Source organism: Nansenia antarctica, assembly GCF_963989245.1.
Source record: "Nansenia antarctica genome assembly, chromosome: 5".
In the NCBI taxonomy this organism is placed as follows: domain Eukaryota; kingdom Metazoa; phylum Chordata; class Actinopteri; order Argentiniformes; family Microstomatidae; genus Nansenia; species Nansenia antarctica.
In genome coordinates, this window is record NC_137690.1 from 70,183,587 (window position 1) to 70,203,035 (window position 19,449).

Here is a 19,449-nt window from a genome sequence, read left to right on the forward strand (position 1 = left end):
CCCTCCCTCCCTCCCTCCCCCTCTCCCTCTCCCTCCCCTCTCTCTCCCTCTCTCCCCTCTTCTAAGGCTCACCTTTGGCCTGTCCCGTCGAATGAAGTCCTGTTGATGTGCGGGAGCGTGCAGCGGGCTCAAGGCTTGGAAGGACCTCGAATGGGAGTCGTCCATCCTGACCTCCATCGAGTCCTCCAAGCCCTGGAGCCGCTGCACCTCCGCCACCATCACCGACTTCTTCGACGACGGCAACGGTGAGTTAGAGAGGGGGAGAGAGGGAGGAGAGGAGGATGAGAGGAGAAGGAGAGGAGGAGGAGAGGGGGATGAGAGGGGGATGAGAGGGGGATGAGAGGAGGAGGAGAGGGGGATGAGAGGGAGATGAGAGGGGGATGAGAGGGGGAGGAGGAGAGGAGGAGGAGGAGAGGAGGAAGAGAGAGGAGGAGAGGAGGAGGAGAGGGGGAGGAGAGGGGGAGGAGAGGGGGAGGAGAGGGAGGAGAGGAGGATGAGAGGAGGAGGAGAGGGGGATGAGAGGGGGATGAGAGGGGGGTGAGAGGGGGTGAGAGGAGGAGAGCAGGAAAGAGCAGGAAAGAGAAGCGGGTTGGTGTATGACGCTACTTGGACTCTCTAGCAAGAAACTGTGTGGATTCCCTTTGTTAAATCGCTTTGGAACGAGAGACAGTTATTATGGTTATTGTTGTTATTGTTGTTATTACAGTTAATATTATTGAGGGTTGACGTCCAAACAATGTCCACCTACCTACACTCACTGGACGTTTTATCAGGAACACCTGTACACCTGTCAACAGTCCAAGCTGCTGGGGAATGTTTTCTTGGCACACTTTGGGCCCGTTAATACCAATCAATCATCGTTTGGATGCCACAGCCTATTTGAGTATTGTTGCTGACCATGTGCATCCCCTTCTTGGCCATAATGTACCCATCTTCGAACGGCTACTTCCAGCATGATAATGCACCATGTCACAAAGCAGAAGTTGTCTCAACAAACTCAAAAGGCTCACAGCTTGAAAGAAAGTGCACCTGAAAAATCAGGCAGGAATCGCGTGATGCAATCATCTCATCATCATGCACCCGAGGAATGTTTCTCCAGCATCTTGCGGAATCAATAGACACACACAATCGACAATAAACACACACACACACACACAGATATACCGTATACACGCACACACACGAGCGGCCGACACACACGTGCACACACACACACACACACACACAGATATACTGTATACGCGCACACACACACACAAGAGCAGCAGACACACTCACACAGACACACTAGTAAGGCCGAGACACACATACACACAAACTCACACACACACTAGTACGACACACACACATTAGTAAGGCCGACACACACACACACACACGCACACGAGTAGAGCTGACACACACACAGACACACACACACACACTAGTACGACACACACACATTAGTAAGGCCGACACACACGTGTGTGTGTGTGTGGCAATCAATAGAAGAGTTGAAGGAACAAATTGAAGCTGTTTTTAGAGCAAAGGGGGCGGGGGGGGCAGAGGGGCGGGGTGCCTAACCAGTATTAGTATAATGTTCCTAATAAAGGGTGTGGTGAGTATAGCATACCATTGTACTGTTAGCTGTCATATTGAGCTTTAGTCTAATAGATTATCTATCTACCCAAGGCAATTGGCATGGTTGATGGGCCAGCCCCGCAGTTGTGTTCTGCTCACACATTATTGAGTGACATACTGTAATCCTTTGCGGTCAGTTAAGGAGACAGGTCATAAACCAGTCAGCCAAAACAGCCTTTGGCATTTGACACCATAGTACAGCACACAGCAAAGTGGAGCAATGCACTCCAATAAACCTCTGTTCCCTTCCCTTCCCTTTCCGTTCTCTATCTCTTCCTCTTCCCTCTTCTACCCTCTTTCCTTCTTTCTTCTTCTTCTTCCTGTTTTGTCCAATCCTGCCCCCCTTTATTGTCCTCCTTTCTTCATTTACTCTCCCTTCTTCCTCCCTTTTTCTCCCTCCTGTAACATTTCTCCCTCTTTTCTCCCTACTCCCTTACTCCCCCCCTTTCTGCTGCCTATCACCCTCTTTAACCCTCCCTTTTTTCCTTCTTCCCTCTTCCCCCCCCTTCATTCCTCTCTCCCTCTCGACCCTGCTACCCCCCCCCACCTCTCCCCCCCCCCCTTCATTCCTCCCTCCCTCTCGACCCTGCTACCCCCCTTCTCCTCCCCCCCTCCTTCATTCCTCTCTCCCTCTCGACCCTGCTACCCTGCTACCCTTTTTCTTTTAAACCACAACATTTTAGCTTTTTAAATCATAATACTGTTTTTTACTATTATTTTTAAATGACTGGACTTTTTAAATAGGCACTACATTTTATAAACACTGCTATGTCTGTCTGTTTTTATTGTATGTATGTGACCTATGTGTGTTTTTAATGTGGAAACTGTATTCACTTCTGCCTGTCAAAGGAGAATTTCTGTCACTGTGTGACAGACAATAAAGCTATCTTGAATCTTGAATCTTGAATCTCTCCTCCTCCCCCTCCCTCCCCCCCCCCCCCCCTCCCCCCTACAGCTGAGTGTCTCCTGGACGTCCCCCGCCAGCCCCTCCTGGGTCCAGAGGAGCTCCCCGGCCAGAGCTACGACGCCGTCCGCCAGTGCCGCCTGGCCTTCGGGCCGGAGTACACCGTGTGCCCCGGCATGGACGTGTGCGCCCGGCTGTGGTGCGCGGTGATCCGCCAGGGCCAGATGGTCTGTCTCACCAAGAAGCTGCCCGCCGTGGAGGGGACACCCTGCGGCAAGGGACGCATCTGTCTGCAGGGCAAATGTGTGGACAAGACCCGCAAGAGACACTACTCGGTAAGACCGCTGGGGAGGGAGAGGAGGGAGGGAGGGAGGGGAGGGAGGGAGGGAGAGTAAGTAAGTAATGTTTATTTATATAGCACATTTTACAACGACAAACAGCCGCCCACAAACAGCCGAAAACACTAGAGAAAAACACTCACTAAAAGAGAAAACAACAGATAAAATACACTAAAAACAAGGTGCAATACAAATACAAGTGCAGAAATAAAAGTACAAAAAGTGCAGTGTTGGGAGGCATGCTCACCTCAGGTCAAAGGCCAGGGAGAAAATATGTGTTTTAGCTATTTTTTTTAAAAGAGAGAGGGAGGGAGGGAAAGGAGGGAGGGAGAGAAAGGAGGGAGGGAGGGGTAGAAAGAGTATGCAGAGAGAGAGAGAACAAGATGGTTGTTTGAATAATGTTGCAGCATCTTGTGATTTATGTCACTAGCTCTCTTAATTAAATCACATTAAATTCATTTTGTCTGTTGATGGCCTTAAGTGAACCGAACTGGATTTAGCTCAGAATATGGTTATTGTAGGAGTGAGGTTATTTGTAGACGGCGAGGACACTTGCGTGCGTGCGTTAGAAAGCAGCGGAAAGAAGGTTTCCTTTGTGTCACCGTGGGTCACATGCCTCACATGCCGACTCTTGTTGATAGAGTTGGTCCAACTTGTGAGGCCCTTTCACATTCAGATTCAATTCAATTTAATAGTCATTCACAGAGTGTAGGCCTATATAGTACAAGCACAAAGACAACGAAACGCAGTTTGGCATCTGACCAAATAGTGCATAGTGCAAAAGCCATAAAGGTATGGACAGATGTGGCCTGGGGTGGTCCAGTGGTCTAGCACCGCGGTCTACAGTGCACACATTATGCCCATGTCGGCTGGGTTCGAATCCGGCCCATGCCCTGCTGACATGCCCTCTCTCTCTCCCTTCTTCTCCTTACTTTCCTGTCTGTCTTCACTATATCTGTCCAATAAAATGAACCATATTACTGGCCCACTCATAAAAAAATTACTTAAAAAAAAGAAGGTATGGACAGATATATGCACAGTGTGATATATACAGACAAGGGCGAAGATATGTACAGTTAGAATGTATGAAGTATGATATGTACAGAACAAGTCTATCAATGGATATCAATGAATATCAACACAATACAAAGATGCAAGAGTCAGAGCATTCCATGGAATTCCCTGGAATGGAATGAGGACATAGGTGTTTCATACCATTCCGTATTCCATCCCATGCACACGCCCGTTCTCCGATTCCTACCTCCACCAGCCTCCGCCGACCCCTCTGTATTCCCTCGCGCGCGCGACAAACGCTTCACCCGCTCGGTACGCTGTCCCTCCTCCTTCTCCGACTGTCCTGAACTTTGTGCGTGTAAAACGCCCTCTGGTTCCCATTACAAACGTCAGGGGACATCATCCCCGAGAATCTGTTGGCAGATTTGGCGAATCTGTTGGCAGATTTGGCCCATTCATGTTTTGACTTGTGGGGTTTCTTTACCAGTGCTGACTGCGAAAGTCTGTGTTCCCCGAGCCTGTTTGTCTTGGAACGGTGGTGATGCGTTGGCCGACTCACCAAACACTTTAAGGGAAGCATGTGATGAGCTCCCGTCACGAGCTACACAGTCATCCTCCACAGCCTTGATGTGCTCCAGTGATGAGCCTTTGAACATGAAATGTAATGTTTATCATATGCTACCCCTCCACACTCCACACCCCACACCCCTCTCAATCCATTCCAATCTGGACTCCCCTCTGTGCACACACCCCACACACACACACACACACCCCACACACACACACACACACACACACACACACACACACACATGTCGGCCTGGCCGCAGATCTGACTTCAAACATAACTGGGGGATAAGAAACTCTAATAGTCCTCTCTCTCTCTTATCTTCAAACTCCCTCCCTCCCTCCCTCCCTCCCTCCCTCTTCTCTCCCTCCCTCTTTTTATCCATCTCTTCCCTCTGATCTCTCTCTCTCTCTCTCTCTCTCTCTCGTTTTCTCTGCCCTCTTATCGTCCGTCTTCTCTTCCTCTTTCATCTTCCCTCCCTCCCTCCCTCCCTCCCTCCCCCAGGCGTCTAACCACGGGAGCTGGAGTTCGTGGGGGCCGTGGGGGGCGTGCTCGGGGACGTGCGGAGGGGGGGTGCAGTTCGCCCAGCGCCTCTGCAACAACCCTCCGCCCCGCAACAACGGACGCTACTGCACCGGGAAGAGGGCCATCTACCGCTCCTGCAACGTCACCCCCTGCCCCCCGTCCAGTAAGTTGCATCACACGCACACACACACACACACACACACACACGTGCACAAACGTGCACACACACACACACTCCTGTGTGCACACACACATGCATACGTATGCATACATGCATGCACACACATACACACACACACACACACACACACACGCATGGGTACGCATACATGCTTGCACACATACACACACACACTCGCAAAGAAAAATCCACATGCTCAGAATACGTAGATAATTGATTTGTACCGTAACACAAAATATCCCATCAACAGTCATCTCCATTCAGAAACATACATTATCATGCTGCACTGTACCCCCCCACACACACACACACACACACACACACGTACACCGCACCACTCCCATTGAACCATTACACTCATACACGATTGCCACATATACACATACTTCATACCTCCCCACTCACACCTCTGTGTGGCGGAACTGTTGTTTCAGGTAAGAGTTTCCGTCAGGAGCAGTGTGAGGTGCGCAACGGCCCCCAGACAGACCCCAAGGGGGTGAAGACCTTCGTGGAGTGGGTGCCCAAGTTTGCAGGGATCCTGCCCAAGGACGTGTGCAAGCTGACCTGCAGGGCCAAGGGGACCGGCTACTACGTGGTGTTCGCCCATAGGGTGAGTGGAGCTACCTGGGGAGGGGTGGAGCTACCTGGGGAGGGGTGGAGCTACCTGGGGAGGGGTGGAGGGAGGGGAGGGGAGGAGGGAGGGGAGTGGTGGAGGGAGGGGAGGGGTGGAGGGAGGGGAGGGGTGGAGGTACCTGGGGAGGGGTGGAGGTAGGGGAGGGGTGGAGGTAGGGGAGGGAGGAGATGATGATGATGACCAATCTTTATGACAAAGATGCTGACTACGCAACAATGATGATGACGATGATGAAGATGATGATGATGATCAAGATGATGATGACGATGATAATGATGATGAAGATGACGATGACGATGAAGACCAAGCTTTAAGAGCATGATGATAATGATGGTGATGATGATGATGATGATGAGGATGAAGTCCAAGCTTTAAGAGCATGAAGTTAATGAAGATAATGATTATGATGATGATGATGACGATGACAATGACGATGATGATGACGAAGACCAAGCTTTAAGAGCATGATGATAATGATGATGATGATGATGATGATGATGATGATGGTGATGATGAAGATGATGAAGATGATGATAATGATGATGATGATGATGATGATGATGATGGTGATGGTGAGCCCCAGGCTGACCCATGTTAACTGACCTGTGACCTGTGTTCCCCCTCAGGTGATAGACGGGACGGAGTGTCGGCCGTACAGCAGCTCAGTGTGTGTGAAGGGGAAGTGTGTACGCACCGGCTGTGACGGCATCATCGGCTCCAAGCTGCAGTTTGACAAGTGTGGCATCTGTGGCGGGGACAGCAACAGCTGCGTCAGGGTGGTGGGCAACTTCACCAAGAAGAGGTAGGGGAACACACACACACACACACACACACACACTGTACTCTAATACACACACATATATAGACACACACACAGACACACACACACACACACACACTAGTACGGCCAACACACACACACACACATACACTGTACAAATACACGCACATTACATATATTACATGTGACAGCAGCTAGTGAAAGGGGGAACAAGTCAGTAACCGACCATAATTATGTCATATGTATGACTTTTATTCCGAAAAATGTTAAGAAATTGGACTGGAAAATTGAAGCTCATTTGTGGTGGTGGTGACTTAACTTATTTAAAATCACCTTTAAAAAAAAGCATTGATTCAAAATATGACCTGACCCCTGACCTCCTCTGACCCCTGCAGTAAGGGCTACACCGACGTGGTGAAGATCCCCGTGGGCTCCACCCACATCAAGGTGCGCCAGCACAAGGCCAAGGACCAGCCCCGCTACACCGCCTACCTGGCCCTGCGGCGGCCCGCCGGCGGAGACTACCTCCTCAACGGCAAGTTCATGATCTCCACCTCCGAGACCATCATCCCCCTCAACGGCTCCGTGCTCAACTACTCTGGCTGGAGCCAGAAGGACGAGTGGCTGCACAGCATGGGCCCCGGGGCGCTCCGCGAGGCCCTCAGCATCCAGATCCTGGCCACCGACCACAAGCGGCCCCTGGACATCCGCTATAGTTTCTTCATGCCTCGCCGGACCCTCCCCCCTCCCCAGAAGCCCCCCCTTCCCCCGCCCGCGCCTCAGCGCTCCACCCCTCCCACGAGCAGCACCACCACGACCTCGTCTAGCACCACTACCACTACAACCTCCGTACCTCCTCCGAAACAGGGACACCCCAACTCCCTCCCCAAAGCGTCCACCACCTCCACCACCACCACCTCCACCACCACCACCACCACCACCAAGGCGCCCCCCGCCCCCCCCACTCCTCCGCCGGGGCCCCAGTGGGTGACGGGCACCTGGATGAGCTGCACCAGGACTTGTGACACGGGCTGGCAGAGCCGCACGGTGCAGTGCAAGGACCCCCAGGGGAAGCTGGCTAAAGGGTGCCCGCTGGGGGTCCGGCCCTCCGCCTTCAAACACTGCCTGGTGAAAAAGTGCTAAGGGGCCGGGGGGGGGGGGACCCTGAAAAGGGGGGGGGTGGACAAAGTGAGGGGGGGGGTAGAGATAGAGAGACTGGAGCACCAGACCTCCTCCCCCTCCTCCGACTCTGACTCTGACTCCACCCCCACACTGAACCTGACTGTCGCTCGAAGCCAAGAAGCCCTGGCATGGCAGTGTTGCTACAGACATACAGGCACATGAGAGGACATTGATGTGTTGTTGGAGGGGGGCAGCCATTCCTCCAGGAAAACACAGAATGTGTCTCGCCATCTCGTGCGTCTGAGCTCCTAGATAGGGCCTTCACTTTGGGGGGGGGGGGGGGGTGGGGGGGGGGAGCAGGGGCACAACTCTGTCACGCAAAACAACAATCCCGCTCCTCCCCTTTAAGTCCACTCCTACCCCCCCCCCCCCCCCCCCTACCCCCCGCCCCCCCCTCTCCTCTCTTGCTCCTCCCACGGACGCTCCCACCCCTCTTTTGACATTCGGTGGGTCTGACTGATCTCCCTCCTCCTGCTGGCCTTTCTGTGGGAACTGAAGACCAGAGGACAGTAGAACTGGAGGGGGGGGGGGATGGGGGGGGGGAGAAGAATCCAGACATTCGAGACTGACCTGAACAGGAACGTGTTCAGAAACAAGACTTTTCTGGGGGCGCGACCACAACCGTCCCAGAGCGGATGGACTCCTACGAACGATGGCAGTGGCGCAGGAGTTGGAGTGAAACACAGTGAGAGGCGACAGGTGACAGGAGAGGACTGTTGCTGCCCCCTACAGTTACACTGGGGCGGTGGGGGGGGGGGGGGGGGGATGGGGGGCCATGGTGCACCTTAACCGACTGCAGGGTTAAAGGTCGCAATGACATGGTCGCAATGACATGATGTTTGGGACAATGCTTGACACTTGATTGACTCTGTCTGTGTGCGTGCGAGTGTGCGTGTGTGTGTGTGTGTGTGTGTGTGTGTGTGTGTGTGTGAACATACAAGTACTCCATATGGTGCGTTTTGTCTTCTTCTGTGTCCTAAACTCCTTTAGTGGATCTTTGCCCTCAGTTCCTTTTGTATCACTATGTGGGTGCTTGGGGGTCGCTACCATTTCACTGTGTTTCTCTGTCTGTCTGTCTGTGTGTCTGTCTGTCTGTCGGATTACGAAAAAGCAATTCTTGCTAGTATGACAATGTGTGCCCTGGATACTCGCAAATACAGCAAAGAGGGAAACTAACCCAGTCATACCTGTCTGTCTCATACCTGTCTCTCTCATACCTGTCTCTCTCATACCTCTCTCCTTTTCCCTCTCCTCTCCCTATCTCCATCCCTCACTCAACACATTGACACATTCAAGTTTAGGTTATCTGTCACTCACTCTCTCTCTCTCTCTCTCTCTCTCTCTCTCTCTCTCACTCACTCACTCACTCACATGATCCACTCTTCTCACTCATCAATACATCCCTCATGATCTCGTTATGTAAGACCACACCCTTTCAATGGTAATGACAGCCACATACAATTGGGGACAGGATAGGGGACACATACAATAGGCCCACACACACCTCCCATTGTTTATCACTCGCATACAAACACATAGACACCACCCCCTTACCTGAGACTTGAATCAGATCACACAATCACTGTGTTAATGATGCACAACACATACACCCCCCTCCCCACACACACACACACACACACACACACACAAACACACACACACACACACACAAACACACATACATTTCAACAGAAACTTTATCACATGTATAGAATCCATTTTGCACACACGTAGAAGTACATTAAGGAAATTAACACACACACACACACACACACACACACACATACACACACACACACACACACACACACACACACACACACACACACACACACACAAATGCATTACTGTCAGACTCTTATCATGGGAAAAGACCCTTTCGCTGAACGACAGAAACACAGCACTGAACTTGTAATTTATTGTTTGTACAACTGGTATGTGAAAAAACCATGTGATGAATTTATTTATTATTATGGTAATTTTGTATCATAATTACTATTTAACTAGGAATATGACTGTGCAGAATAATTCCTTTTTAAGAAAATAGTGTTTTCTAGTCATCTACATGAATATATGTACATAAAATCTATATATTTAACGTGTTGGTGACTGTGTCATTTATTTTTATATTTTTGCACTTTACACTTCTCTTGGTATCTTTCTATTCTTGTTCTCTATACTCTGTGACAGGGGATTCACAACTTTCCTCCCCCACAGGGTTCCCACGGGTACTTGAAGTTTGTGAATTTGAGGAAAATAAATCAAGGGCTTCAAAGTTTTTGAAAATAGACATGGGTCATTGAAAGTGCTTGAATTCCCCCCCGGCCCCCCCTCTCTCCCTCTCTCTCTCTCTCTCTAAAAAATATATATATTCAAAAATGTTTTACTTAGCTTGTCAACTAGTAAATAAGTCTCTGTAGTGCTTAAATGTACACATATTTCACAATATATTGTTTTGCTGTGCTGTGGTAGAGAAGGCAAGAGACCATCTGATCACACATTCAAGCCTCTCTTTTTAATTGTTGTCTGTGAGCGGATAGTTCCTATATTATACATTTTCATCTAGATCTGTCTCAAACTATGCCGTGTTGGGTCCTTGAATTTGAGGGAATTGAGTCTTGAAAGTCCTTGAAAGGTGCGGTATGATGTTTCAGAAGGTGTGGGAACCCTGCCCCCAGAATGCAAAGCTGCACTTGGCTGTTCTATGGCCACCAAGAAAGTGCTTGAGCTTGTTTGGACTTCAAAATGTAACCTGACTAGAATTCAGGCGAGAACATGAGGGGGCAGTGCATCTATGCAGTCTCAAGTTGGACAATGAAGTGCAATTCTGACTACACGGCAAAAAATCCTCACAAGAATGTCCTATGAAGGTGATTTGAATAATCACCACATAACACAACCATCAACTGAACATACAATATGTGTGCAATCAATAGATCTTTTGAATATCATAATGATGTATATCCTACCGCAGTCTACACGTCACGGCTTATAGGGCTTTTCCTGATTCAGGTACATGTGTCAAGACAACATCCATAACTGATCATGGAAAGGATCTCCCACAATGAAGGCGCTTGCTGCTCTATACAGTAGAAGAATTAACTGCAGTCTCGCGACAGCCTCTCATTCACCCATTCACACACCAATGGCGGCAAGCTACCATGCAAGGCGCCGGCCCGCTCACTGGGAGCAATTTGGGGTTCAGTGTCTTGTCCAAGGACACTTCGACATGTGGCCAGCCGGGGCTCGAATTCATTTGCATAAACGTAGGACCGAATATGTGTCACTCTGGAGGTGGGTCTTCAGTCTACAGGGGGGGGAGATAGGCAGTGAGTCTTCAATCTACAGGGGGGAGATAGGCAGTGACTCTTCAATCTACAGGGGGGAGATAGGCAGTGAGTCTTCAATCTACAGGGGGGAGATAGGCAGTGAGTCTTCAATCTACAGGGGGGAGATAGGCAGTGAGTCTTCAATCTACAGGGGGGAGATAGGCAGTGACTCTGGAGGTGGTGGAGGTCTTCAGTCTACAGGGGGGAGATAGACAGTGACTCTGGAGGTGGTGGAGGTCTTCAGTCTACGGGGATAGGCAGTGGCTCTGCCGTCTTGACAGTGGGGGGAAGCTCATTCTACCATCGGGGTGCCAAGACAGAGAGGAGCCGTGACTGTGACACTAGGGCCTCATAGGGAGGCCAGGGGCCAGGCGGCCAGCAGAGGTGGAAGAACAGTGACGATGATGATGAGGATGAGGATGAGGAGGATGAGGATGAGGATGACGATGATGATGACGATGATGAGGATGATGATGAGGATGAGGAGGATGAGGATGAGGATGAGGATGACGACGATGATGACGATGATGATGATGATGATAAAAAATATTGAATGCTGATAATGCTGATAACCCACACTCACACAAAAGGCTTATATGTCCACTAGACTAATAGTCGCCTTCGCACTAAGTCAAGGAAGTAACGTATGGGGGTGCAACAACAACCATAACAACCTTCTGGATTATGAACAAAAAAGTTCAAAAGACAAAACAGGCCTGCGTGGTGTGATGTCTGTGGTGGTGGGAATATCACAGGCTGAAGTTGTGTAGAGTCCCTAGCCTGTCGGCTAACAGGTCACGGACAAAATGTGATCCTGAGGTCTGTCAAAAGTCAAAATGTAATGTTATAGTGCCACCTGCTGGCGATACATAGTATTGTAGTGCCGGAGGAAAAAGGAAAGACGTAGGCAACGTAATGATAACTGTTTAATCAAAACAACAACTTGTACTCTCAGTACAGGACCAGAAAATGGTTACCAAAACTCGTGTATCTAAACAGGAAGGTGCAACGTTAATAATCCTCCCCTCTGCCCCTAGTGCCAGAACTGGTTCCCTCCCACTACACAACCAACAGTAAGAGGAGAACATGAACCCATAATGTAGTCACTACACCAGCCCCCCCAGTGTTCACCTCAATATTGGAAATCCTCACGGCGAGGAGGGCGTATGGCCCGGCCCCTACGATCGTAGGTAAAGTCAGGAGGTGCGGGAGGAGGTGTGACATCGCCCATCACGTCCTCCTGCAGGGAAGGACGGGGGGCAGCGACGACCGGGGGCTCGCGAGCTGCGGGGGGTTGTCGGGGTCGGAGGGGGGAATGGCCAGGGCGCGGCAGGGGAGGTAGGACTGGAGGCCGGCCTCTGCGCGGTGGCAGGGCCAAGTCCAGGGGCAGTTCAAGGTCCAAGTGGGCCGGTTTGAGGCGATCAACGGACACACACTCAGGCCTACCCCCCATGTCAACCATGAAGTTCTTGGCTCCGGCCTCGATGACACGGAAAGGCCCGTCATAAGGAGGACGTAGTGGAGTCCTGTGGCCATCATGACGAATGAAAACGAACCTCGCTGAGTGCAGCTCCGGGGGCACCCTCGAAGTAGGGACACCATGCTGCGTAGTCGGGACCGGGACGAAGGCCCTGGCGCTGTCCAGCAGGGAGGCGCGCTGAGCGGCGGCGGACCAGGGCTCCGTTGACTTGGGAATGAAGTCACCGGGGACCCGCAGCGGCTGTCCAAACACCAGCTCAGCGGACGACGACTGGAGGTCCTCCTTAGGCGCTGTCCTGAGCCCCAGCATGACCCACGGCAGCTTGTCAAGCCAGTCGCTGTCCGTGAGGCTGGCTCGAAGGGCGGCCTTCATGGATCGATGGAAACGCTCACAGAGCCCGTTCGCCTGCGGGTGATAGGCGGTTGTGCGGTGGAGCTTGACCCCCAGATTCTCCGCCACCGCTGCCCACAGCTCTGAAGTAAACTGTGAGCCACGGTCAGAGGAGAGATCAGCAGGGGTGCCGTAGCGGGAGACCCACACCGCGATGAACGCCCGGGCCAGGTCGGGGGCTGTCGTTGAGGAGAGCGGAACTGCCTCCGGCCAGCGAGTCGTCCTGTCCACCATGGTAAAGAGATAGGTGTATCCGTGCGAGGGGGGCAGCGGCCCTACCAGGTCCACGTTTACATGATCGAACCTCCGCTCAGGCACAGAGAACTGCTCCAGGGGGGCCTTGACGTGTCGATGCACCTTGGCGCGCTGGCAGGCGATGCACGTGTCAACCCAGGCCCTCACATCCCTCTTGAGCCCATGCCAGACGAATGTCTCTGACACCAGCCGTGAGGACGGTTTCCTACCAGGGTGAGACAAGCCGTGTATCGCCTCGAAGGCGGGGCGCCTCCAGTTGGCGGGGACCACCGGTCGTGGCTGACCCATGGAGACGTCGCACAGGAGCGTGGCCCCTGCGTCACCGAAAACCACCTCTTCTAGGCGCAGTCCTGTGTCCGACAACTTGAGAGCCTGGACGGCGGGGTCGGCGGCCTGGTCTGCAGCCATGCGCGCGTAGTCCAAACCCAGTTGGACCGCACCAACCACCGCCCTGGAGAGACAATCCGCGACCTGGTTGGACTTCCCAGCAACGTGCTGGATGTCTGTGGTGAACTCGGATATGTAGGCGAGCTGGCGCTGTTGGCGGTCGGACCACGGCTCCGCCACCTTGGACATGGCGTGCGTGAGGGGCTTGTGGTCCACGTAGGCCGTAAACTCGCGGCCCTCCAGTAAAAAACGGAAGTGTCTGACAGCAAGCCACAGCCCGAGGAGCTCCCTGTCGAATGTGCTGTACCTTTGCTCTCTGGGAGACAGCTGGCGGCTGAAGAATGCAAGAGGCTGCCAGGCGTCCCCAACCCACTGTTCGTACACCGCTCCCACAGCAAAGTCAGAGGCGTCCGTGGTGAGAGCAGTGGGTGCCGAGGGCGAGGGGTGGGCCAACATGGCAGCGCGGGCCAGGGCCGCCTTGGTGTCCTGAAAGGCTTTGACACGCTCCGCCGTCCAGTCCACCGGCTGCTTCAGAGTCTTGCCCTTCTGGGCATCGTACAGAGGCCGCAGGATGTGAGCGATGTGGTGGAGGAAGCGATAGTAGAAGGTTACCATCCCGATGAACCCCTTGAGCTCGCTGATTGTGCTGGGGCGCGGGAAAGCAGCGACAGCTTCTACCTTCGAGGGGAGGGGGGTCACCCCCTCTGCGGAGACCCGGTGCCCGAGAAAGTCGATGGCGTTCCGTCCGAACTCACACTTCGCCGGATTGACAATCAGCCCATGTTGGCTGAGCCGTGTGAAAAGGGCCCGGAGGTGGGACAGGTGCTCCTCCTCCGTGGTGCTTGCGACGAGGATGTCATCCAAGTAGACGAAGAGGAATGGTAGGTCCCGGAGCACCGAGTGCATGAGGCGTTGGAAGGTCTGCGCCGCGTTCTTCAGGCCGAACGGCATCCGCAGAAACTCGAAGAGCCCAAATGGCGTGATTACGGCCGTCTTAGGGACGTCCTCGGGGTGCACCGGCACCTGATGGTACCCCCGTACCAGGTCCACTTTGGAGAAGAAGCGTTTGCCTGCCAGGTTCGCTGAAAAGTCCTGGACATGTGGGACCGGGTAGCGGTCAGGCTTGGACGCGTCGTTGAGGCGGCGGTAGTCCCCACATGGGCGCCACCCGCCGTCTGACTTAGGGACGATGTGCAGGGGAGACGCCCAGGGGCTGCTCGAGCGCCGAACGATGCCCACCTGCTCCATATGCGCAAACTCCGCCCTGGCGATGGCCAGCTTCTCCGGGTTGAGGCGCCTGGCCCTGGCGTGGAGGGGAGGCCCCTCGGTCTCGATGTGGTGCTCCACTCCGTGTTTCACCGTGGGCGCGGAGAAGGTGGGCTTGGTAAGGTCGGGGAATTCGGCGAGCAGCCGAAGGTACTGGTCACTTTCGGCGAGCGTATTGGACCACCCGCTGTAGACCGCCTCCCCCTGCGTACAGGCGAATGAAGCGAAAGTCTGTGAGTTGACCAGGCGCCTGTTCCCCACGTCCACCAACAGGTTGTGGGCGCACAGAAAATCCGCACCAAGGAGGGGAAATGTGACAGCCGCTATGACAAAATCCCACGAAAAACATTGCCCTCCGAAGCACACGTCCACCGCCCTAGTGCCGTAAGAGCAGATAGGTGTGCCGTCCGCGCCTGCCAACTGCGGACCACGCTCCTCCTTCGCCATATCCGATCTCTCTGCCGGAATGATGCTCCACTGGGCACCTGTGTCACAAAGGAAACTGCGACCAGAGGCGGTGTCTTGTATGAAGAGCAGCCTGTTGGTGACGCCAGCGCTCAGGGCCACTACTGAGCGCCGGCCCCGCCGTTTCCCGTCGGTCCGAAGGTGCAGGGTGAGCGGCACCGTTTGGCCTTGGCGCCAAAAGTGGCGTGGTAGAAACAATGGCCCGCAGCGTTACCCTGCTGGCCAGAAGGTCTGGCGTCATCCTTCGCTCTCCTGCGACGGTCGGGTGGCGGGGCGGCCGCGGGAGCGAGCAGGTCGGGGGACCGTTGAGGCATGGCCAAGACGAACCGGTCCGCCTCCCTGGCCAGGGCGCGGGGCTCCATGATGGCGGTGTTGGCCAGCGCCATCCTAACTTGAGCTGGCAATGTGCGCATGAACAGCTCTGTGAAGAGGATCATGGGGTCTTCTGTACCGAGCAGGTTTAGCATCCTCTCCATGCTCGCAGAAGGCCTCTCGTCACCCAAGTCCGACATGGCAAATAGGCGACGCACCCTCTCCGCAGTGGACAGTTCAAATGTCTCTAGAAGCAGGGCCTTGAGGCGCTCATATTTGTTCGTCGTCGGGGGAGCAGACAAAAAACCTACCACTCGAGCCGCGGTGGAGCTGCCCAACATTGCCACAGCATGGTTGTACCGGTCGTCGTCGTCATCGATGTCACTTTTATTGAAATGTGCCTCTACAATAGCAAACCATGCAGCAGGCGTTGAGTCCCAGAATTCTGGTAGCTTGAGAGTGGGAGTGTGCGCACCACGCGTTACCCTGACAGGGGATGGTGATGGCTGCCGCTGGTTTGAACGTCTTCCTCGCCCGGACATTTTGCAGGATTGTAATGTTCGTCGCTGGTTTTCGTACACAATTACGTTAACAAAAATCCACGTCGGGTCACCAGTGTAGTGCCGGAGGAAAAAGGAAAGACGTAGGCAACGTAATGATAACTGTTTAATCAAAACAACAACTTGTACTCTCAGTACAGGACCAGAAAATGGTTACCAAAACTCGTGTATCTAAACAGGAAGGTGCAACGTTAATAATCCTCCCCTCTGCCCCTAGTGCCAGAACTGGTTCCCTCCCACTACACAACCAACAGTAAGAGGAGAACATGAACCCATAATGTAGTCACTACACCATAGTCTTTCTCGTGAGGCCTGTCTGTGACATTCAAGAAATCACCTTTTCACATACATTTACAAAATATACTATATTTTCCACAGAAACCAACAACAACCATTCTGTCCTGGCTTAAGACTATAGCTACAGTATACAGATGTCAATATCCATCATTCAGGATCAGTCTTTAGGAGACAGTAACCCTATGATTGAGAGAGGTGTACATGCCATAGGCCTATAGGCTATAGACCTAGGCCTTCTGTGGTCTGAGGGACACTAGAGCTTATAAAGTATATGTGACACAGTCTGATCATTTGGTCCGCATGTCGGCAACCAATCAAAATGTTCTGACTTTTCTTTTGAAACACGGAACTACGTTTCAATGTTGTTGAAAATCACAAACACAAACTCGCTAGTCAAGCCAAAATACTGCAACAACGCAATGGATTCGGTGAGTAATCCCCACTGCTACCTAGTTAACTATAACACTACTTTACATTGTTAGCAGGCTCACAAAACAAGTTGTGTTAGTTGACTAGCGATGTGTCACTGATTTTCAACAAGTAACCTATTCACAAATGTATTCACATTTTTCGAAAGAAAAGTCAAAAGATCATTACATCGGATCCCGACATGAGGACCAAAGCATTAGAATGTGTCACATTCAGAGCCTAATACGCCACTCTGGGGCCAACCCGAGCTGGGTTACCCTGTCCCCGGTCCTTATTGAGTACAGCTTGGCATTGAACAGCCTGCTTTCATTTCACATGGCCCGTTACAGCCCTGTCAGGGCGGGAGATGAAGTGGAAAATGTTGTATTTGTGATGTGTTACCACCACAGAGTGGACAGGCGTGGTCGGACAGCCTCACCACTGCCCGGGCCTCAACACAGACATTTTGTTTGACTTCAAAATTGAACCTGACTAGAATTCAGTCGAGGCTAGGAGGGGGCAGGAGAGAACAGGAGGGGCCAGTGCAATCTGTGCAGTCTCAAGTTGATGAAGGACGATGAAGTGCAATTCTGGCTACACGGCAAAAAGTCTTTAAAAATAATGTCCTGGACTGGTTGTCATGGCTGGTTGTCATGGCTGCCCACCCTGGTTGTCATGGCTGCCCACCCCTCAGTGTGGATACAAGCAGGCCTGACACCAGATACGTTGCGGAGATCAGATGAGCGTTCGTTCAAGAACCCGGGAACTGTGGCGGGAATTGGGAAAATCCAATGTGAAAGTAAAACATCTGTGACAACACAGTACGGGCTTGGTAGTGGCTTAATCGTCTGAACACAGAGCTTATAGGTTTCCAGGTTTCCAGGCAAAGTTGCTCATCATGCGGAGCAGTGACGTCGTTAGCCCTGGGCATCCGGGGCTCTAGCCCCCCCCCGATTGTTTTATGAATAGCCAGTGAATGAATCTCTTCTCTTCAGCTTCGTGATATAGCGTGTGATATAGCACCCCCCACCCCCCGTCCCCCCCGTCAACGAAACGTGGGCTGAGCTAAGCCCCCAATGTTTCAAGATCCTAACCACACCTCTGATCATCAACCAAATCATACCTGCTACAGAGAGAGCAGGAGCCATGGAGGCTGTTCCCTGACTGGACAACACAGCCGACGGGGATCGAACCCACGAACACACGCCAAACCCAAGCACCGACCCATTAGGTCATTAGGTTAGACCAAGCGGACAACCTTGTTGTGGTCCAAGGGAAGCATTTGGGCTTAGAAGTCTCTAGGCAAGGTTGTTTATCATGTGAGCGTGCTTCCGATCCATCCACCTCCGCTATGGCCTACATGCTTGCTGTTAAGAATAGTGAGCGCTGAAGCTAAAGCATTGGTAGGCCTACTCCGCTACATTTTCCATGGTCCACGTCTGCCCTCTGCTGGAGAACTGTGTCACTAAAGTATTCCTTTTCTTCGACCTGTTGCATTTAAGGTGGTCCATCACAATTTCACTCCTGGTAATATTATGAGAAAGTCGTTATGACGTCCATCTGATGTGTAAACATAGGCTGGATTTCATAATCCATAATTTTTTAATCGCCTATTGACCTATATGAAATGGTTAATTGGCGTTTTGATGACGAGGAGAGGAGAACTTGTGTTAAAGTTCATGGTTCTTGGTGGCGCTCAGAGTTCTTCCAGATCTTTCTGATCCTCATGTTGACCATTGACTTCCATGCCGACCCCTGGGGGACATACACACCTACAACCTCTCATTATTTCGTTCCTGAGCAGCAGATTGATTGATTGATTGATTGAATTGATTGAAAACTTTATTAGAAGATTTGCAGAAGTAGGTACATGAAAGTACATATTACATACAAGGTCAACTAACAGGATAAAAACCCAAGAAAGCCACTGGCTTATTTCAATTGGGGTCCTTGATTAGGTAGGCCTTAGATAGGCCTACCACTTGTCTATCATCTGGTGGAATAGATAAGCCTACTACCATATAAGCATGTTGAGTTTAATATTTCCTATTGGTGTGTCATGCCATTAATTCAAGCGTGATATATCTGTTATTAGTTCGGAAATAATGTGATTAGGTCACGGGGAGGGGGCGAGGAATCCGTGGATAATTTCATCTTGGAAAGTTCCACACTTTTTAGCCTTGCCGAAGTCGGATCCCTCCAGTGATGCGGTTGTTGTACCGTGTGTGTTTGGGGATGAGGATCGGGCTGGCGGGGGAAGGAGACTCAGCCCAAGGAGAGGGGGCCCTGGCCTCACTCCTCTGTGTAGGGAAGGGCGACGCGTAAAGCGCTATTCCACCTTAAGAACTCACCGGCCCAGCGCAGCACAGAGCCACGGAAACCCGCCACGGCGCACAGCCCTCTTGGCACGACCAAGATGCGGACGGCTGCCCGAGACCGGGTGCGATGGTTGCCATGTCTGGCCTGCCACCCCCCTACTCCACTCTCACAGACACCATTACATAGCCCACAAATAGTCCCTGCCATGCTGCGTAATATTGTAGAATTCACATG

The 19,449-nt window shown here is 52.2% G+C and overlaps 1 protein-coding gene across 1 annotated transcript in view; it reads left to right on the forward strand.

The window, feature by feature from the left end:
- Window positions 1-7,708, forward strand: part of adamts5 (ADAM metallopeptidase with thrombospondin type 1 motif, 5 (aggrecanase-2)) — a gene marked incomplete at both ends in the record, with an annotated part of 16,144 nt that extends 8,436 nt beyond the window's left edge. Inside the window, 7 exons of the mRNA XM_080531903.1 lie at window positions 124-245; window positions 2,576-2,859; window positions 4,949-5,132; window positions 5,585-5,760; window positions 6,411-6,586; window positions 6,961-7,414; window positions 7,529-7,708. Of these exons, the coding sequence (XP_080388029.1) occupies window positions 124-245; window positions 2,576-2,859; window positions 4,949-5,132; window positions 5,585-5,760; window positions 6,411-6,586; window positions 6,961-7,414; window positions 7,529-7,708 (1,576 nt within the window). The remainder of the gene's footprint in view (window positions 1-123; window positions 246-2,575; window positions 2,860-4,948; window positions 5,133-5,584; window positions 5,761-6,410; window positions 6,587-6,960; window positions 7,415-7,528) is intronic.
- Window positions 7,709-19,449: the final 11,741 nt, after the last annotated feature.